Source organism: Salvelinus namaycush, chromosome 27 (assembly GCF_016432855.1).
Source record: "Salvelinus namaycush isolate Seneca chromosome 27, SaNama_1.0, whole genome shotgun sequence".
Classification (NCBI taxonomy): Eukaryota; Metazoa; Chordata; class Actinopteri; order Salmoniformes; family Salmonidae; genus Salvelinus; species Salvelinus namaycush.
In genome coordinates, this window is record NC_052333.1 from 39,797,935 (window position 1) to 39,820,530 (window position 22,596).

General features: G+C 42.3%; 1 protein-coding gene across 2 annotated transcripts; it reads left to right on the forward strand.

Annotated features, from left to right (window-relative positions):
* The first annotated feature begins 4,927 nt into the window (after window positions 1-4,927).
* On the forward strand, window positions 4,928-17,587 carry ndufv1 (NADH:ubiquinone oxidoreductase core subunit V1). Of its 2 annotated transcripts, none has more exons than XM_038966513.1 (11): window positions 4,928-4,988; window positions 5,777-5,895; window positions 6,008-6,090; window positions 6,304-6,474; window positions 6,705-6,888; window positions 7,337-7,526; window positions 7,735-7,947; window positions 8,320-8,486; window positions 8,741-8,822; window positions 8,962-9,107; window positions 17,321-17,587. In XM_038966513.1, exons 2-11 carry the CDS (start codon window positions 5,785-5,787, stop codon window positions 17,396-17,398), a joined length of 1,425 nt encoding a protein of 474 aa, XP_038822441.1. In that variant the 5' UTR covers window positions 4,928-4,988; window positions 5,777-5,784; the 3' UTR covers window positions 17,399-17,587. The 2 variants fall into 2 exon arrangements, with proteins under 2 accessions (XP_038822441.1, XP_038822440.1); XM_038966512.1 differs by having other exon boundaries at window positions 4,933-5,021.
* The last annotated feature ends 5,009 nt before the right edge of the window (window positions 17,588-22,596 follow it).

Consider the following 22,596-nt stretch of genomic DNA (forward strand, 5'->3'; position numbering starts at 1 on the left):
TTGAAATTGTTGCATGTTGCGTTTATATTTTTGTTCAGTATAGTTTATTTCTATTTACTTCTGTTGCCCAAAATGTAACTTACCTCTTTATCTATCCTCTATGTTACGTTTAGTTTCTATTGACATAGTCTGTCTTATCAATTTATTTCTCATTAGCTGAAGGAAATTATGCTTTATTTGATTGTATATTATGTGTATTATGGCACATGTAAATACAATTTATTTATCTCTTATGTAAAAAAAAAAATTGCACTTATGAATTGAAAAAGAAGGACATTGCTAATGACCCGATATGTTGACAGACAGACAGAGACAGATAGACACAAAATGAAGGTTCCTCGTTGAATAAAACATGAGGGGGTGGTATACACTCAGAGGCCAGTTTATTAGGTTTGCCGTTCACGAAAATGGTTTGCTCCTACAGACAGTGAGTCACGTGGTCATGGCTTGCTATATAAAGCAGGCAGACAGGCATTGAGGCATTCAGTTACTGTTTGATTGAACAAAAATAGTGACCTAAGCAACTTTGAGCATGATTTGATCGTCGGTGCCAGGCGCGCCAGTTTCAGTATCTCAGAAACTGGCTTTTCACGCACAACAGTGTCTAGGGTTTATCGAGAATGTTGCGACAAAGAAAAAACATCCAGTCAGCAACAGTCCTGTGGGCGAAAACAGCTTTTTGATGAGAGAGGTCAAAGGAGAATGGCAAGAATCTTGCAAGCTAACAGGCGGAGCATAAACAGGCAAATAATGGCGCAGTATAACAGTGGTGTGTGTTCAATCTTATACTTACAACTCGCACTTAGTTAAGATACTATACTGAATGAAATCAACCAGACTCAGAGGTAAACTTCAACATGTCTTTACTCCATCACTATCCGTGTAATCCCCAAATTCCTTTACTGACGTGGTGACGTCCTATCTCAGTATGTCACGTCAATACACGACATCCCTCCTTTACATGGATATGAACGTCAATGTCAACCTGACATACACAACAGCACTTATTCTTTATCTGTATAGCAAACTTTATCTTATCAATAAACAACTGAAATATGTTCAATGTCTTATTATTTCTGTTCTCCTAATGGACTTCCCTTTTTTTGTGACAAAATATTTTTAACTTTTTTTCCCCCACAACATAACTCAAATATTCAGAATCTTCACATCAGGATAATTATTTAATGACAAAGTCTGTTAACTTCTGTGGTAGTTTAATTTGTCTGTGAGGCCTGACTGGCATGTGGTCTTTGTAGTGATCCCTCACAGATGGTCTCTGGTTTGGATTCTATGTACTGTCTCAGATTAGTTGTCCTTTGATTGTGGATCCGGCTCCTCAATTATATACCTCTTCACGAATGTTGTATTCCTTAAATACCTGGCTCCAGTTGGAGATTGAACAACCACATTGTTTCCCTCTTTATTGATCACCGTGTGTGGTATCTTGTTGAACGTTGTTGTGAACTTGTCTGTTTTGTCCTGTTGTAGGAGAACCTGATCTCTGACGTCCACATCAGAGTGTTTGGCTCTGCGACGGTTGTCTGCATAGTTTTTGGAATTCCCTTTCTGCTCGGCATCATAGTCTCGTGTCTCCAGGTCACTCTGTGGTGTAGCTATATCTGGAAGCTTTCCCCTCATTTTCCTTTTGAAAAGGAGATCAGCTGGGCTCCTGCCCGTGGTAGAGTGATCAATGGATCTATATACTGTCACGTACTTGCCTAGGTCCCGCTTTCAGTCCAGCCCCTCAGCTTGTGCAATGCGAATCCATTTCATGTGGGAGGCATTTTCCTGCTCCACTTCTCTGTGCCCATTTTGGCATTGTTTTTACCTGCTGTATCCCATTTTCCTGGCAGAAGTTCTGGAACTGCGATTATATGTACTGTGGGCCACAATCAGATCAGATTGTTAATGGTAGACCATGACGACTGAAAATAGTCTCCAATCACCTTTTCTGTGGTAGTAGATTGCATGATATAATATTCATAATATCTGCTGTAGTAGTCTACAACTACTAGTATTGAGTGTACTGTAGGTCAGTGGCAACGTCCTGCCACGGCCCATCAGGTAGCGCTGTGGGTCTCAGCGGTTCTGGCACATCTGGTCGTGGTACAATCTGACAACCATGGCATGACTTGACGTGTCTCTTTGCAGCCTTGTCCATGCATGGCCACTATACCTTACTCCTGTGGTGTTGTTTCAATGAGGTTCAATGCTCGCTGATTTTGCTTTCCGATGCACAACAGAACAATACAATTCCACCTCTGGTCACCCTCACAGACTCCACAGCACACAATGCATTCTTCACCATTTCGTAAACATAGAACGGATTCCCAACGTACATCTCCTTATCCCTAAACCCTACTCCCACTACAAACTGAGAAGTTGGAGCATGAGCCTTCTGCTTACTAAACTGCGTTTCAACTGACACTTTGGCTATCTTACTCCGACTTTTAGCAACAGTCGTCCATCCAGAATTCTCATTCTCTTCACTCCTCTCACTGGTAGCTGCATCAGACTCAATCTTGACATCTGCCATTTCCCATGCGTTCCTACAACCAACAATAGTGCTAGTCTGTCAGTGCTGATCACCCAATCCCATAGGCCCAACATGTCATCTTCCTATCACACATTTTGTGTGGGTGGGGTTTAAGGATCACAAGTGCTGGTCCGCTACTACCGCTAAAGTGAATGTTCTGCATTCATCCCAAAACCCTGTTCTTTCCCCATTCATTTTCCCAATAGGAACGGCTGAATGAACCTGATGTAACTCATTTTCGGTTGTTAGAAAAGTTTCAAATACCTTGCAACAGCGGCACCCGGATCATTTCCGAGGCGGACTGTTTCCGGGCGAGAGGTATTAGCTTCCGCTCATGAGGCGAAATGCTGCAATTGTGGTGGCGAGCCTGCGCCAGAATTAATGAAGTCCTCTGTTGGGGTGATGGAGACCGAGGTGGCAAGAATAAGGGCTGTCCAGCATGTTGCCTATCTGGAGGCGGTGAGAGGAGTGGAAGAAGGGAGTAACATTGAAGAAATCATGGTAGTTGGATTAGAGACATCACTAAATATTACTCGCCAACAGGATCCTACCATAAAAGGGTGGACTTTGTATTATTTATTGCATTGGTTATAAAGTGCACAGCGCAAACAAAGATGAAATCGGGGAAAATAGGCATCGTTGTGAGTGCAGCTGAAGGTTATTTGGGACTCAGGGATTTTACAGAAGAGGCATTACAAGGAATCCCGTCGATGAATGTTGCGTCCACACAGGCACTTGGCCCTGTGTAGGGATGTGATTTGAATTATCACTGAAGGAGTGGGGTGGGGATGTTTTGCATTTATTTGATTTTTGTATTGTATAAGATGTTTATTTTTATATTTTGTTCACTACCCATAGAGTAGGTGGTAGCAGTACACCAATAGGTGTAGACTGCCATGAAACCTTAAAGAAGAATAAGAAGCTAAAGAATGGGAAATGTAGCTGTTCAATGTAAAGGAAGGAAAATATGTGCCAAGTGTTGGAGGCGAACATGATTACGATGAATGTGGGAGCAATGTGAAGGTTAAGTGTTGTAAATGTGGGGTGACATATGGTGTGGTAGAAGTTAGTAGTGATTTATTATTTTTTTTAAATCATGGTAGTACAGAATTGGGCAGATCATGAGTGATCGTACATTCCAGCACAGTATGTGGCGGCATGCACTTAAACGATTGTTTGCGGACCGCCAAGATATTACAGAAGAAGAAGAAGAAGAAGCGGCTACTGCTGCTTCTGCTTCTGCTCATTATTTTGTAGGGAGATAAAGAAGAACATCAAGACGAAGCTGCTTTATGAGTGGGATGCACTGTTGAGCGCTACATCCCAAGGGGTTTGTGCTGATTGTATGGTGATTGTGACAGCCGGTTAAATGGCGCACCTTGAGAAGGCAAGAACAAGATGTATGTCAGGAGAAGTGCAGTATTATCATGTATGAGCTTTTGTACCAAATACATTACGTTGTTACAGGTGTCAAGCTTATGGGCATGTGGCAGCAGTGTGTAGGAGGGAGGTTCCTAGGTGTGAGAAGTGTGCAGAAGGGCATGAGACAATGGAATGTGTAGCATTGGGGAAAGTAGTGGAATGTGTTAATTGTAGGGGTGCCCATGGGGCTGGGGATCAGAAATGTCCCGTGCGAGAGAGACAGGTTGAGGTTTCCAGGGTTAGAGTAGTGCAGAAGTTGTCATATGCTGAGGCAGTGAAGAAAGTAGAGGAAGATGGGTCAAGGGGGAGGGATTCTGAGAGGAGTGGTGTGAGCAGTAGATCTGTCCCAGTACAGAGGGATAGGCCATCAAGTGATATGTGTTTCAGTAAGATTGGATTTTTAGCATTTATAGTTATGGTTATCAATTGTATTGCAGGGATGGAATGTAAGTCGCAGAACATTTAAGTTGTGGTGGCAGTTGCAGAGAGGTATTTGGGTGTACGAGATTTGACATCAAGAGTTACAGGGTGTGTTAAGTGGTGATGTCCCATCCTTTCCTTGGGGCGGCAGGTAGCCTAGTGGTTAGAGTGTTGGGCCAGTAACTGAAAAGTTGCTAGATTGAATCCCTGAGCTGACAAGGTAAAAATCTGGTGTTCTACACCTGAACAAGGCAGTTAACCCACTGTTCCTAGGCTGTAATTGTAAAAAAAAAAAATTGTTCTTAACCGACTTGCCTGGTTAAATTTAAAACAAATCGAATTCAGGATGATGAGGTAGGAATAAATGCATTTAATTAGTGGAGTAGGGTGGTGTTAATTTTATTTTATATATAATTTTGAAATTAGTGAGCGTAGTGTTAGAGGGTAGGGTATTTATTTGTTACATTTTATCTATCAAGCGAAGTGTCCGGGAGTTGTACTCCAGTCTAGTAGGTGGCGGTAATGCAACAAATTGGATGCCTCATAGAAACCTCATAGAAGACGAAGAAGAACGTCATTTTGTAACACAGGTTCGGGACACAACACCAAGGTACGAAGAACCACGTTAGCAGGAAAAACATTGGTAATTTTGTTATTTTCATAGCTACATTAATATATCATGCTAAACGTAACAAAAATAATACGATTATTATGAGACTTGGAGCAGTTTTATGCATCAGAAGTTGATTGTCGTAGCCTGTTTAGCATGCTAGCTAGCTACTGTAACGTTAGCTATCACAAAGTGGAGGTCATGGTGGGACGTTTGCAGGTCCTGCTAGTTCTGTGCCAGGGGAAATGTGTTTGGCTTTTAGCTAGATATTTGACGATTTCTCCTTATACACCTTTGAACATTAGGCCCGTGAAAGGTTACAATTTCAGTGCTATGCATCCTTATCTAACTAACACTTTATACACCTTTGAACATTAGGCCCTTGAAATGTTACAATTTCAGTGCTATGCATCCTTATCTAACTAACACCTCTGATTAGCTAGATAAGTTGGTTAAAGTATTGAGTTGACAATGACAACAGTATTCTTTGTTCAGTGGCGACGAAAAAAGTTGCCTGACACATAAGAAATAGGTACGCTTCCTTGGCATGGATTTTATGATGGACATTGATGCCATTCATGTAACGGCGCCTAATGTTTTTGTGTTGTATTTGGGTCGTGTCACATTGCCATTGGGTTTTGTAATGTTGTTGCTTGAGCTTTTGTAATGGGGATGGAACTGAAGCCTGCCCTGGATGTTGACCAATGTATTTAATTGTATTGTGGCTACATTTGAAATGATTTGAACTATCAACTTGTGCACTTGGCTGCATCCTGTCCCACAACCAGTTATCAGGATGCTGTCCTTGTCCCGGTTGGCTTTGGTCTGTGCTGCGGCTCGGGGCCCAGTTGCTGTCTGTCAAGGCAGAGTGACTTCCATCACACGATTCAACAGCACAACTGCCGAGGTATCCTTCCACAAGCTGTGTAAAGTGCAAACTTGACAGTTCCAGACTATTGGTAGCAAATATTCTGTATTGTATTTAGACTATTAGGCCTAACGTTTTGCAATCTCTTTAGGCACCACCAAAGAAGACAACATTTGGACCCCTGGCTGACCAGGATAGAATTTTCACCAACCTGTATGGCCGACATGACTGGAGGTGCCGTTACAAACTGTTCTCTATACACAATAACACTCTACACAATGTCAGAAATGCTGGCCTTTGGGGTATGAGAGCTTGGACCAGCATTCTTCATCGGTACAATTATATAACATTCCATGCGTATAACTTAATCATACAGTAATATGCTAATGTAATAGTATTCTTAGGAATTAGGTGTCATATTATTACTCTCTCCCTATGTCGTTCCAGGCTAAAGGGAGCTCAAAGTCGTGGTGACTGGTACAAGACCAAGGAGATTCTGCTGAAGGGAGTGGATTGGATCCTCAACGAGATCAAAGTTTCAGGGCTGCGGGGGAGAGGTGGAGCAGGGTTCCCCACCGGCATGAAGTGGGGCTTCATGAACAAGCCCAGTGATGGCAGGTCAGTGGTACTGCCTGTGATGCTCCGTTGTGACGTTTCCCCTAGGTACTGATCTAGGATCAGCTTTCCCTCCCCAATACTAACCTTAACCATTAGTGGGGTGAATGCTAAGCTTACCCAAAATCAGAATCCAGGGGCAACTTTACCCTAAACCCCCATTTGACACTGTGCCAACTTTGACCTGAGAAAGGAATCTAAAACTCCTATCCCCCCCTTCATCTGATCCTTAGACCAAAGTACCTGGTGGTGAATGCTGATGAAGGAGAGCCTGGCACCTGTAAGGACAGGGAGATCATGCGTAACGACCCCCATAAGCTGGTGGAGGGCTGCCTGGTGGCCGGGAGGGCCATGGGAGCCCGCGCTGCCTATATTTACATCAGGGGAGAGTTCTACAATGAGTCCTCCAACCTGCAGGTGAGAGCGTGGACTGCATGAAAAGGGAAAACAAGTTCATAACTACAATGGTTTAGAGGTTGATCTCTAGACAGTTAAGAGTCCTACTCATTGTAGAACTCTTAGATGTGGCACACTTTTTCACCTTTTCCAATGTTCCTAGTACGTTCAACACATATATATGGTCCTTTTAAGGTAATTGATTTTGAATGACTTTCGTTGACGTCTTCTTTGATCTTGGCCATCTTGACGCGGCACAGCCAGAAGAGGACTGGCCACCCATCATAGCCTGGTTCCTCTCTAGGTTTCTTCCTAGGTTCTGGCCTTTCTAGGGAGTTTTTCCTAGCCACCGTGCTTCTACACCTGCATTGCTTGCGGTTTGGAGTTTTAGGCTGGGTTTCTGTGGAGCACTTTGAGATATCAGCTGATGTAAGAATACATTTTGATTTGATGCCGGTTTTGACCTCAGGTGGCCATCAACGAGGCCTATGCAGCTGGTCTGATTGGGAAGAACTCCTGCGGCTCTGGCTACGACTTTGACGTGTTTGTGATGCGTGGGGCTGGTGCCTACATCTGTGGAGAGGAGACGGCACTCATCGAGTCCCTTGAGGGCAAGCAGGGGAAGCCCCGCCTGAAGCCCCCATTCCCTGCTGACGTTGGTGAGTTTCTGAAGTGGAGAGGAAGATGGAGTCCACCAGAATATGGAACTAATCATAGCATGGCAATGATACATATTTGATGATAATAGGTCAATTTAGAGGTTCAACAGAACACCTTCTACATCAATACCAGTAACATCCAAATATCCTTTAACTTTTCTTCTAAAAGTTTAGTTCTAAACTGGTTGACCATTTTGTTCCCTCCAAGGTGTGTTTGGTTGCCCAACAACTGTCGCCAACGTGGAAACGGTAGCCGTGGCGCCCACTATTTGTCGCCGTGGCGGCACGTGGTTCCTAGGCTTTGGCAGAGAGAGGAATTCAGGCACAAAGCTCTTCAACATCTCAGGTCATGTCAACACCCCCTGCACAGTGGAGGAGGAGATGTCTGTTCCTCTCAAGGACCTCATCGAGAGACACGCAGGTACGTCCTTACCGTACACCACGTGAGCATTTAAAACTGAGCTGCATCTCTCTTCCCAATGTATAATAACCACCTCACTCACCATTGTTGCTACAGTTAGCAAACATGCCAGTTCAAAGATATCCAATATATGTACTGTATGTTGTCTTAAATTAGTAATAAAGCAATCCAGAGGATTTTAAGATTATCAGGTGCTTTTGTATCAAAGCCCTGAATCAGGTTTCCTAGGAAACACTAATGCCACAACAAACCTTTCTCAGTATTAACGTACAGTATATATATATTGTACTTGCTCATTAACACACACGTGCAGCCTCAATTCAACTGACCAAAGTGAATCTCTCTCTCTCTCTCTCTCTCTCTCTCTCCCAGGTGGTGTGCGCGGTGGCTGGGACAATCTGTTGTGTGTGATCCCTGGAGGCTCTTCCACACCCCTCATCCCCCGTTCAGTGTGTGACACCGTGCTGATGGACTTTGACGGCCTGGTCCAGGCTCAGACTGGCCTCGGCACTGCCGCTCTCATCGTCATGGACAAATCTGTAAACTCTCATCCACACTGGTTTCCCAGACAGTGTTCAAGCCTAGTCCTGGAATAAGAAACACTTTCAATGGAAAATCTCCATTGAAAAGGATATTTTGGACAGGTCTAGGGTTAATCTGTGTCTGGGAAACCGGCCCTGTATGTATAAGTAACAGTATAACACTGATGAGAAAGTGGTTCTTACATCTAGGATAATTGAAATTTGATCTGACACATTGAGATATGTTGTTGAGAGATGTACTCTCATTGCAGACTGACGTCATCAGAGCCATCGCCCGCTTGATTGAGTTCTACAAACACGAGAGCTGTGGCCAGTGCACCCCCTGCAGGGAGGGTAAGGAAGGCTACTTAACTATTTTGATCCAAACGTTGTGCCTTTTAAAGACTGCTACAAGTCTGTTTGTCTCTCTCTTTCTACCCTATTCCCATATTTATCTTACTTATTCTCTCCATCTCTCTTGTCCTCTGTGAAGGAGTGGACTGGATGAACAAGATGATGTGGCGCTTTGTGAAGGGTGATGCGCGGGCGGCTGAGATCGACATGATCTGGGAAATCAGCAAGCAGATTGAGGGGCACACCATCTGTGCCCTGGGTGATGGAGCCGCGTGGCCCGTACAGGTAAATACAGGAGATACTGTATACAAAGTGCATTCAGAAAATATTCAGACCCCTTTTTCCACAGCCTTATTCTAAAATAAATTAAATGGTTTTCCCCCCCTCAATCTACACACAATACCCCATAATGAAAGCAATAACAGGTTTTGAAATTTTTGCGAATGTATAATAATAAAAAAAATGAAATCACATTTACATAAGTATTCAGACCCTTTACTCAGTACTTTGTTGAAGCACCTTTGGCAGCGATTACAGACAAGTCTTCTTGGGTATGACACTACAAGCTTGGCACACCTGTATTTGGGGAGTTTCTCCTATTCTCTGCAGATCCTCTCAAGCTCTGTCAGGTTGGATGGGGAGCATTGCTGCACAGCTATTTTCAGGTCTCTCCAGAGATGTTTGATCGGGTTCAAGTCCGGGCTCTGGCTGGGCCACTCAAGGACATTCAGAGACTTGTCCCGAAGCCACTCCTGCGTTGTCTGGGTTAGAGGTCGACCGATTATGATTTTTCAACACTGATACCGATTGTTGGAGGACCAAAAAAAGCCGATACCGATTAATCTGCCGTTTAATTTTTTAAATAATTTTTATTTATTTATTTGTAATAATGACAATTACAACAATACTGAATGAACACTTATTTTAACTTAATATAATACATCAATAATATCAATTTAGCCTCATAAATAATGAAACATGTTCAATTTGGTTTAAATAATGCAAAAACAAAGTGTTGGAGAAGAAAGTAAAAGTGCAATATGTGCCATGTAGAAAAGCTAACGTTTAAGTTCCTTGCTCAGAACATGAGAACATATGAAACCTGGTGGTTCCGTTTAACATGAGTCTTCAATATTCCCAGGTAAGAAGTTTTAGGTTGTAGTTAATATAGGACTATTTCTCTATATACGATTTGTATTTCATATACCTTTGACTATTGGATGTTCTTATAGGCACTTTAGTATTGCCAGTGTAACAGTATAGCTTCCGTCTCTCTCCTCGCTCCTACCTGGGCTCGAACCAGGAATATATCGCAACAGCCACCCTCGAAGCAGCGTTACCCATGCAGAGCAAGGGGAACAACCACTCCAAGTCTTAGAGCGAGTGACGTTTGAAACGCTATTAGCGCGCACCCCGCTAACTAGCTAGCCATTTCACATCAGTTACACCAGCCTAATCTCGGGAGTTGATAGGCTTGAAGTCATAAACAGCGCAATGCTTGAAGAATTGCGAAGAGCTGGTTTGAATGAATGCTTACGAGCATGCTGCTGCCTACCATCGCTCAGTCAGACTGCACTATCAAATATCAACTCATAGACTTAATTATAACATAATAACACAGAAATACGAGCCTTTGGTCATTAATATGGTAGAATCCGGAAACTATCATTTCGAAAACAAAACGTTTATTCTTTCAGTGAAATACGGAACCGTTCCATATTTTATCTAACGGGTGGCATCACTAAGTCTAAATATTGCTGTTACATTGCACAACCTTCAATGTTATGTCATAATTATGTACAATTCTGGCAAATTAATTACGGCCTTTGTTAGGAATAAATGGACTTCACACAGTTCGCAATGAGCCAGGCGGCCCAAACTGCTGCATATACCCTGACTGCTTGCACGGAACGCAAGAGAAGTGACACAATTTCCCTAGTTATAAGAAATTCATGTTAGCAGGCAATATTTAAAAATATATATATACACTGCTCAAAAAAATAAAAGGAACACTAAAATAACACATCCTAGATCTGAATGAATGAAATATTCTTATTAAATACTTTTTTCTTTACATAGTTGAATGTGCTGACTACAAAATCACACAAATTATCAATGGAAATCAAATTTATCAACCCATGGAGGTCTGGATTTGGAGTCATACTCAAAATTAAAGTGGAAAACCACACTACAGGCTGATCCAACTTTGATGTAATGTCCTTAAAACAAGTCAAAATGAGGCTCAGTAGTGTGTGTGGCCTCCACGTGCCTGTATGACCTCCCTACAATGACTGGGCATGCTCCTGATGAGGTGGCGGATGGTCTCCTGAGGGATCTCCTCCCAGACCTGGACTAAAGCATCCGCCAACTCCTGGACAGTCTGTGGTGCAACGTGGCGTTGGTGGATGGAGCGAGACATGTTGTCCCAGATGTGCTCAATTGGATTCAGGTCTGGGGAACGGGCGGGCCAGTCCATAGCATCAATGCCTTCCTCTTGCAGGAACTGCTGACACACTCCAGCCACATGAGGTCTAGCATTGTCTTGCATTAGAAAGAACCCAGGGCCAACCGCACCAGCATATGGTCTCACAAGGGGTCTGAGGATCTCATTTCGGTACCTAATGGCAGTCAGGCTACCTCTGGCGAGCACATGGAGGGCTGTGCGGTCCCCCAAAGAAATGCCACCCCACACCATGACTGACCCACCGCCAAACCGGTCATGCTGGAGGATGTTGCAGGCAGCAGAACGTTCTCCACGGCGTCGTCTGTCACGTGCGTGTGAACCTGCTTTCATCTGTGAAGAGCACAGGGCGCCAGTGGCGAATTTGCCAATCTTGGTGTTCTCTGGCAAATACCAAACGTCCTGCACGGTGTTGGGCTGTAAGCACAACCCCCACCTGTGGACGTCGGGCCCTCATACCACCCTCATGGAGTCTGTTTCTGACCGTTTGAGCAAACACATGCACATTTGTGGCCTGCTGGAGGTCATTTTGCAGGGCTCTGGCAGTGCTCCTCCTAATCCTCCTTGCACAAAGGCGGAGGTAGCGGTCCTGCTGCTGGGTTGTTGGCCTCCTCCACGTCTCCTGATGTACTGGCCTGTCTCCTGGTAGCGCCTCCATGCTCTGGACACTACGCTGACAGACACAGCAAACCTCCTTGCCACAGCTCGCATTGATGTGCCATCCTGGATGAGCTGCACTACCTGAGCCACTTCTGTGGGTTGTAGACTCCGTCTCATGCTACCACTAGAGTGAAAGCACCGCCAGCATTCAAAAGTGACCAAAACATCAGCCAGGAAGCATAGGAACTGAGTGGTCTGTGGTCACCACCTGCAGAACCACTCCTTTATTGGGGGTGTCAATCAGTGTTGCTTCCTAAGTGGACAGTTTGATTTCACAGAAGTGTGATTGACTTGGAGTTACATTGTGTTGTTTAAGTGTTCCCTTTATTTTTTTGAGCAGTGTATATATCTATATATAACTAAATATGCAGGTTTCAAAATATATACTTGTGTATTGATTTTAAAGAAAGGCATTGATGTTTATGGTTGGGTACATTGGTGCAACGACAGTGCTTTTTTCGCAAATGCGCTTGTTAATTCATCACCCGTTTATCGAAGTAGGCTGTGATTCGATGAGAAATGAACAGGCACCACATCGATTATATGCAACGCAGGACACGCTAGATAAACTAGTAATATCATCAACCATGTGTATTTAACTAGTGATTATGTTAAGATTGATTGTTTTTTATAAGATAAGTTTAATGCTAGCTAGCAACTTACCTTGGCTTCTTGCTGCCCTCGCGTAACAGGTAGTCAGCCTGCCATGCAGGCTCTCGTGGAGTGCAATGTAAGGCAAGTGGTTAGACCGTTGGACTAGTAACCGGAAGGTTGCAAAAACGAATCCCCGAGCTGACAAGGTAAAAATCTGTCGTTCTGCCCCTGAACAAGGCAGTTAACCCACCGTTTCTAGCCCGTCATTGAAAATAAGAATGTGTTCTTAAAAATCTGTCGAGGCAGAACGTTCCTAGGCCGTCATTGAAAATAAGAATGTGTTCTTAACTGACTTGCCTAGTTAAATAAAGGTGTATTTAAAAAAATAATAATAATAATAAATAAAAAATATAATAAAAAAATATCGGAAAATCGGCGCCCAAAAATACCGATTTCCGATTGTTATGAAAACTTGAAATCGGCCCCGATTAATCGGAATGGAAATGGAACGGGAGCGAACTCTCATGTGAACGCGCATGGTCAGGTCATGGCTGCTGGCAGACCTCTGACTCATTCCCCTCTCATTCGCCCCCACTTCACAGTAGAAGCATCAGACAAGGTTCTAAAGACTGTTGACATCTAGTGGAAGCCTTAGGAAGTGCAACATTACCAATATCCCACTGTATCTTCAATAGGAGCTGAGTTAAAAATCGATCAACCTCAGATTTCCCACTTCCTGGTTGGATTTTTTCTCAAGTTTTTGCCTGCCATATGAGTTCTATTATACTAACAGACATCATTCAAACAGTTTTAGAAACTTCAGAGTGTTTTCTATCCAAATCTACTAATAATATGCATATTCTAGCTTTTATGGCTTTGTGGCAGGCCGTTTACTCTGGGCATGCTTTTCATCCGGACGTGAAAATACTGCCGCCTACCCCAAAGAAGTTAATTAGAGCCGATTTCAAGTGTTCATAACAATCGGTAATCGGTATTTTTGGACACCTTTTTTTACACTTTTATTTAACTAGGCAAGTCGGTTAACTTTTTAGGGATAGGGGGCAGCATTTTCACTTTGGATGAATAGCGTGCCCAAATTGAACTGCTCCTACTCTGTCCCAGTTGCTAATATATGCATATTATTATTACTATTGGATAGAAAACACTCTGAAGTTTCTAAAACTGTTTGAATTATGTCTGTGAGTATAACATAACTCATATGGCAGGCAAACTTCCAAACAGGAAGTGGAAATTCTGAGGCTGGTCGATATTCAACTCATCGCCTGTTCAAATCCCAGTAAGATATGGATCTGTCTGCACTTCCTACGCCTTCCACTAGATGTCAACAGTCTGTAGAACATTGAATGAAGCTTATACTGTGTTGTGGGGCCGGATGAGAGGGGAATGAGTCAGTGGTCTGGCAGATTGCCAGTTCCTGGTCACGCGCATTCCACATGATATCGCCTTGCGTTCCATTACTTCTACAGACACGAAGGAATGCTCCGGTTGGAACGTTATTGGATATATATAACAACATCCTGAAGATTGGTTCTCTACTTAGTTTGACCAGTTTATTCGACCTGTAATATAACATTTTGAAGTTTTCGTCCGACGTTATGCGGGACTTGCACGAGCGTTGGATATGTGTACTAAACGCGCTAGCAAAAATAGTTACTTGGACATAAATACCGGACATTATCGAACAAAACAACAATTTATTGTGGAATTAGGATTCCTGGGAGTGCATTCTGATGAAGATCATCAAAGGGAATATTTATGATGTAATTTCGTATTTCTGTTGACTCCAACATGGCGGAGAAATGTTTTTTTATATCTGAGCGCCGTCTCAGATTATTGCATGGTGTGCTTTTTCCGTAATAAAAAAAAAAAATCTGACACAGCGGTTGCATTAAGAACAAGTGTATCTTTAATTATATGTAAAACATGTATCTTTCAAAGTGTATGATGAGTATTCCTGTTATTAGATGTGGCTCTCTGCAATTTCTCCGGATATTTTGGAGGCATTTCTGAACATGGCGCCAATGTAAACTAAGATTTTTGGAAATAAATATGCACATTATCGAACAAAACATACATGTATTGTGTAACATGATGTCATCTGATGAAGATCATCAAAGGTTAGTGATTAATTTGATCTCTATTTCTGCTTTTTATGACTCCTATCTTTGGCTGGGAAAATGGCTGTGTTTTTTGGACTTGGCGGTGATCTAACGTAATCATATGTTGTGTTTTCGCTGTAAAGCATTTTATTTAATCGGACACGATGGGTAGATTAACAAGATGTTTATCTTTCATTTGCTGTATTGGACTTGTTAATGTGTGAAAGTTACATATTTCAAAAAAATATTTTTGAATTTCCCGCGCTGCTTTTTCAGCGGAATGTTGTGGGGGGGGGGTTCTGCTAGCGGAATGTGTTAACCTAGAAAGGTTAACCTTGTCAGCTCGGGGGATCCAATCTTGCAACCTTACAGTTAACTAGTCCAACACTGATTACATTGCACTCCACGAGGAGCCTGTCTGTGCCGCGAATGCAGTAAGCTAAGGTAAATTGCTAGCTAGCATTAAACTTATCTTATAAAAATCAATCAATCAATGACTGTCATTGCTCCAATGTGTACTTAACCATAAACATCAATGCCTTTCTTAAAATCAATACACAAGTATATATTTTTAAACATGCATATTTAGCTAAAAGAAATCCAGGTTAGCAGGCAATATTAACCAGGTGAAATTGTGTCATTTCCCTTGCGTTCATTGCACGCAGAGTCAGGGTATTTGCAACAGTTTGGGCCGCCTGGCTCGTTGCGAACTAATTTGCCAGAATTTTACGTAATTATGACATAACATTGAAGGTTGTGCAATGTAACAGGAATATTTAGACTCATGGATGCCCCCCGTTAGATAAAATACGGAACGGAATAAACTTTTTGTTTTCGAGGTGATAGTTTCCGGATTAGTCAAAGGTATATGGTTTAAAGATAAATAGTCGACGCGTTATAATTCCTGTAATAACTTGCGGCTGAACTTGAAAAGGGTTCCTTCGTTATTTTACCGTTCATGTCTTCCATAGAGAATGTCTTGATCTACTTCAAATAAGGTCTGTTTCGTGCAGGCTTAAACCGCTTCGACGTTTTGATACCCGTGTAAATCTCACTAGGATAAGGTAATGTTTGTCAACATGTTTTCATAAATCCACTCTACAAAAAAAATGATCTTCGCTTATACTTAGCCAATATTGATCAGAGTTACCTTGTCCTATGGATATCTACACAGTTATAAAATTGGCAAGGTGATGTAAGCCTACACGAAACACAGACCTTATTTTAAGTAAATCTAAAAAATATCCTATGGAATAAATGAAGGAACCGCTTTTCAGATTTTGCTAGAAGGTGTCATGGGAATTTTGACTCGCACTTTGGTCGTCAATTCTTACCATGCCCATTATTAAAATAGGATTTCCTGCATATAGAAATGACAGTTTTTGTTTTCAACATTCATCACAGGTAACTTAAACTCTATTTTTATTCAAACAGTTGAGAGTATTTGTCTCCTAAGCAGACTTCAGTATCATTGTCACTTCAGAGCTGTGTGTGTGTGTGTATTTATGTATTATATTAAGTTAAAATAAGTGTTCATTGTTCATTCAGTATTGTTGCAATTGTCATTATTACAAAAATGTGTGTGTATGATTTATATATATATATATATATATATATATAACATGTTTTTTATTTTTTATAAATTGGCCGATTTAATCGGTATCGGGTTTTTTTGTCCTCCAATAATCGGTATCGGCATTGAAAAATCATAATCGGTCGACCTCTAGTAGGGATGGTGCCAGGTTTCCTCCAGATGTGACGCTTGGCATTGACCAAAGAGTTCAATCTTGGTTTCATCAGACCATAGAATCTTGTTACTCATGGTCTGAGAGGCCTTTAGGTGCCTTTTGGCAAACTCCAAGCGGGATGTCATGTGCCTTTTATTGACGAGTGGCTTCCGTCTGGCCACTTTACCATTAGGCCTGATTAGTGGAGTGCTGCAGAGATGGTTGTACTTCTGAAAGTTTCTCCCATCTCCACAGAGTAACACTGGAGCTCTGTCAGCGTGACCATCGGTTTCTTGGTCACCACCCTGACCAAGGCCCTTCTCCACCTATTGCTCTGTTTGGCCCGGTGGCCAGCTCTAGGAAGAGTTTGGTTGTTCCAAACGTCTTCCATTTAAGAATGATGGAGATCACTCTACTTTTGGGGACCTTCAATGCTGCAGAAATGTTTTGGTACCCTTCCCCAGATATGTGCCTCGACACAATCGTGTCTCGGAGCTCTACGTACAATTTCTTCGACCTCATGGCTTGGTTTTTTAATTTAATCATTTTTCGAATAAGGCTGTAACGTAACAATGTGTAAAAAGTCAAGGGGTCTGAATCATTTCCGAATGCACTGTGCATACACTCACTGAGGCTCAACTTGTTATGCCTGATTCACATTAAAGTGACAAGCTAAGCTATACTGGGCTGGCCTGGTTACACAATAATCCCTCATAGTGAAAATATCCAAGCCAGCACAGTATAGTTCGGGTCAGTCCTATAGAGTGAGCCATTAGTGTGTATTGGTGGTAAGTAATGCAGGCACAGTCCATAGAAACCTGTATCTGTCCATAGAGACCGCTATTTAAACAGACTGTATTTGATTTGGAAATAGTGTAGTCAGCTGACTTTCCCTTTTCTTAACTCACTCTCTCCTACTCTTCTTTCTCTCTATAGGGATTAATCAGACACTTCAGGCCTATCATGGAGACCCGAATTGCAGAGTTCCAGCAGAAGGACCAAGCCAGAGCTTAAATCACTCCTTCGTCCCCTTCCTCTACCCTTCATTCACAAATTATTTAAATAAGAATGCATTTTTTTTTGCCTTTGTCTGAAGTCCCCAATAAATCTGTATGTAACTAAATAGTTAAACAATTTAACAGTTGTGCTGTATACAGTATGTATTGTTCATTTAAGACTTACAAAATTCAATCATGGAATTGCTATTTGTTTCTTCATTTTGATGAATCAGTGTGTGTCTCTCCTGTCGTTTAACAGAAGGAACATTGTTGTGGAGCATGGTACATGCAATTGCAGCTGTTCATAATACAAATGAACTACTGTATGAATATCAGTATCCTGCAATTGCCTTATGAGGTCATTTTAAATTTCTCACAGCAGAAATAGATGAATCCAGTCCACCATGTCAGAGTGAAACAGACCAAGAACAGTCTGGCATGTGATCTGACTGAATTAGGACCCCCCCCCCCCCACAAAAAAAACACATTTTATTTATATAATTTTTGATTGGGCTCTTCAGATAGTATATAAATGTTTCATAAGCCTATATATTATTTTTTTTTATTTTTTTTTTACAGAAAATGTGTTTTAAAAATGCAACATGCAAATGCATGTTCTCTCAGCCTCATGGCAAATGTGTAAAATAGCATGAGTTTAGCTATAAAACTGCAAATGTTTCTTTGCCCCGTTAACTTTGCTGGCCCCGCGAAATGGAGCTACGCCACTGTTAGGACCGCATGGTCTATTAAGCACATACAATGCCACAGTATGATTCATAATACCCATAAAACATAGCGGTCAAACAGGGAAATGGTTCCAATAGTTTTTTTCCACCATACATTTTTTTTTAGAAACGCTTAAAATAAGGGTTGTATTTTCTGTAGGCTTACCCTGACGTGACATTTTGATAATTGTGTAAATCGGTTGGGCAAGGTGACATAAATATATTTGGCTTTCCTCTGATTCGAAAATGCTATTTAGCAGTAGAAGTAGACTTCGTACAAGACTACAAATCCCTGCATACTCCGGCAGTCGTTTTCTAGCTACCTTGATCCAAAACAAAAGATATATTGAATATTTTAATTTACTGTTCCATATTAACTAATGTCTTATTTATCTATTTAGTCTTGTACAGAATACTTTCCTAGTAGCAGTCAGATATTTATAGTGTTCCATGAATACTAGGCTAGGTTTTGTTGCAAAGAAACTATATTGCTAGCTACCTACAGTACCAATCAAAAGTTTGGACAGACCTACTCATTTCAGGGTTTTTCTTTATGTTTACTATTTTCTACAGTGTGGAATAATAGTGAAGACATCAAAACTATGAAATTACACATATGACATGTTGTAACCACAAAAGTCTTGAATCAAAATATATTTGAGATTCTTCAAAGTAGCCACCCTTGATGACAGCTTTGCACACTCTTGGCATTCTCTTAACCAGCTTCATGAGGTAGTCACCTGGAATGCATTTCAATTAACAGGTTTGCCTTGTTAATTTGTGGAATTTCTTTCCTTAATGCGTTTGAACCAATCAGTTGTGTTGTGACAAGGTAGGGGTGGTATACAGAAGATGGCCCTATTTGGTAAAAGAACAAGTCCATATTATGGCAAGAACAGCTCAAATAAGCAAAGAGAATTGACAGTCCATCATTACTTTAAGACTTGAAGGTCAGTCAATGTGTAAAATTTCAAGAACTTTTAAAGTTTCTTCAAGTGCAGTTGCAAAAACCAAGCGCTATGATGGAACTGGGTCTTATGAGGACCGCCACAGGAAAGGAAGACCCAGAGTTACCTCTGCTGCAAAGGATAATATTTTTGCAGGAATCTCCTTGCGAATGATTTTGCCGAAGATTGTATCTCCGCTGGGCTGGGCAACCTGCTTTTGCTATCTCGGATTGCAGCCCAAATAAATGCTTCAAAGAGATCAAGTAACAGACATCTCAACATCAACTGTTTAGAGGAGACAGTGAATCAGTCCTTTGTGGTTGAATTGCTGTGAAGAAACCACTACTAAAGGACACCAATAAGAAGAAAATACTTGCGTGGGCAAAGAAATATGAGCAATGCACATTGGACCGGTGGAAATCAAATCACATTTTATTGGTCACATACACATGGTTAGCAGATGTTATTGCGAGTGTAGAGAAATGCTTATGCTTCTAGAGCTGACAGTGCAGCAGTATCTAACAGATAATATCTAACAATTCCACAACAAAACCAAATATCTAACAAATTCCATAACAAAACTAAATACACACAATCTAGTAAAGAAATGGGATAAGAATATATAAGTATAAAATATATGGATGAGCAGTGACAGAACGGCAAGATGCAATAGATAGTAAGGAATAGATAGTGAAGGATACAGTATATGAGTAATGCGAGATATGTAAACATTCTTAAAGTGTCATTATTAAAGTGACTAGTATTCCATTTATTAAAGTGGCCAACGATATCAAGTCTGTGTAGGTAGGTAGTCGCCTCTCTGTGCTAGTGGTGGCTGTTTAACAATCTGATGGCCTTGAGATAGAAGCTGTTTTTCAATCTCTTTGTCCCAGCCTTGATGCACCTGTACTGACCTCGCCTTCTGGATGGAAACTGGGTGAACAGGTAGTGGCTCAGGTGGTTATTGTCCTTGATGATCTTTTTTGCCTTCCTGTGACATCGGGTGTTGTAGGTGTCCTGGAGGGCAGGTAGTTTGCCCCCGGTGATGCATTGTGCAGACCACACCACCCCCTGGAGAGCCCTGCGGTTGTGGGCGGTGCAGTTGCCGTATCAGGCGGTGATGCAGCTCGACAGGATGCTCTCAATTGTGTAAAAGGTAGTGAAGGTTTTTGGTGGCAAGCCACATTTTTTCAGCCTCCTGAGGTTGAAGAAGTGCTGTTGTGCCTTCTTCCCCACACTGTCTGTGTGTGTGGACCATTTCAGTTTGTCAGTGATAGTACACGAGGAACTTAAAACTTTCCACTTTCTCCATTGCTGTCCCGTCGATGTGGATAGGGGGGTGCTGCCTCTGCTGTTTCCTGAAGTCCACGATCATCTCTTTTGTTTTGCTGACATTGAGTGAGAGGTTTTTTTCCTGACACCACACTTCGAGGGCCCTCACCTCCTCCCTGTAGGCTGTCTCGTCATTGTTGGTAATCAAGCCTACCACTGTAGTGTCGTTTGCAACCTTGAGGATTGAGTTGGAGGCGTGGCCACGCAGTCGTGGGTGAACAGGGAGTACAGGAGAGGGCTGAGAATGCACCCTTGTGTTGAGGATCAGGGTAGTGGAGATGTTGTTTCCTACTTTCACCACCTGGGGGCAGCCCATCAGGAAGTCCAGGACCCAGTTGCACAGAGCAGGGTTGAGACCCAGGGCCTCGAGCTTAGTGATGAGCTTGGAGGGTACTATGGTGTTGAATGCTGAGCTATAGTCCATGAACAGCATTCTAATGTAGGTATTCCTCTTGTCCAGATGGGATAGGGCAGTGTGCAGTGTGATGGCGATTGCATCGTCTGTGGACCTGTAAGTAAGCAAATTGAAGTGGGTCTAGGGTGACAGGTAGGGTGTAGGTGATATGGTCCTTGACTAGTCTCTCAAAGCACTTCATGATGACAGAAGTGAGTGTCATTTAGTTCAGTTACCTTAGCTTTCTTGGGAGCAGGAACAATGGTGGCCAGCTTTTTTATATATTTTTTCATTTTTTAACCTTTATTTAACCAGGTAGGCTAGTTGAGAACAAGTTCTCATTTGCAACTGCGACCTGGCCAAGATAAAGCATAGCAATTTGACACATACAACAACACAGAGTTACACATGGAATAAACAAAACATACAGTCAATAATACAGTAGAAAAAAATAAGGAAAAAAAGTCTATATACAGTGCAAATTAGGTAAGATAAGGGAGTTAAGGAAATAAATAGGCCATGGTGGCCAAGTAATTACAATATAGCAATTAAACACTGGAATGGTAGATGTGCAGTAGATGAATGTGCAAGTAGAGATACTGGGGTGCAAAGGAGCAAGATAAATAAATAAATAATTACATTATGGGAATGAGGTAGATAGATTGGCTGTTTACAGATGGGCTATGTACAGGTGCAGTGATCTGTGAGCTGCTCTGAAAGCTGGTGCTTAAAGCTAGTGAAGGAGATATGAGTCTCCAGCTTCAGTGATTTTTGCAGTTCGTTCCAGTCATTGGCAGCAGAGAACTGGAAGGAAAGGCGACCAAAGGAGGAATTGGCTTTGGGGGTGACCAGTGAGATATACCTGTTGGAGCGCGTGCTACGAGTTGGTGCTGCTATGGTGACCAATGAGCTGAGACAAGGCGGGGCTTTACCTAGCAGAGACTTGTAGATAACCTGTAGCCAGTGGGTTTGGTGACGAGTATGAAGCGAGGGCCATCCAACGAGAGCGTACAGGTCGAAGTTGTGGGTAGTGTATGGGGCTTTGGTGACAAAACGGATGGCATTGTGATAGACTGCATCCAATTTGTTGAGTAGAGTGTTGGAGGCTATTTTATAAATCGGCGAAGTCGAGGATCGGTAGGGTGGTCAGTTTTACGAGGGTATGTTTGGCAGCATGAGTGAAGGATGCTTTGTTGCGATATAGGAAGTTGATTCTAAATTTATGTTTGGATTGGAGATGCTTAATGTGAGTCTGGAAGGAGAGTTTACAGTCTAACCAGACACCTAGAAATTTGTAGTTGTCCACGTATTCTAAGTCAGAGCCGTCCAGAGTAGTGATGCTGGACGGGCGGGCAGGTGCGTGCAGTGATCGATTGAATAGCATGCATTTAGTTTTACTTGCATTTAAGAGCAGTTGGAGGCCACGGAAGGAGAGTTGTATGGCATTGAAGCTCGTCTGGAGGTTAGTTAACACAGTGTCCAACGAGGGGCCAGAAGTATACAGAATGGTGTCTTCTGCGTAGAGGTGGATCAGAGAATCACCAGCATCAAGAGCGACATCATTGATGTATACAGAGAAGAGAGTCGGCCCGAGAATTGAACCCTGTGGCACCCCCATAGAGACTGCCAGAGGTCCGGACAACAGACCCTCCGATTTGACACACAACTCTATCAGAGAACTAGTTGGTGAACTAGGCGAGGCAATCATTTGGGAAACCAAGGCTGTCGAGTCTGCCAATAAGAATGTGGTGACTGACAGAGTCGAAAGCCTTGGCCAGGTCGATGAATACGGCTGCACAGTATTGTCTCTTATCGA

Bases quoted from the DNA above. Each gene is read 5' to 3' on its own strand.
- ndufv1 (XM_038966513.1), top strand. From the start codon at position 5,785: ATGCTGTCCTTGTCCCGGTTGGCTTTGGTCTGTGCTGCGGCTCGGGGC. The intron at 8,487-8,740 runs GTAAACTCTCAT...CTCTCATTGCAG, and splicing joins TCATCGTCATGGACAAATCT to ACTGACGTCATCAGAGCCAT. The intron at 9,108-17,320 runs GTAAATACAGGA...TTCTCTCTATAG, and splicing joins GAGCCGCGTGGCCCGTACAG to GGATTAATCAGACACTTCAG.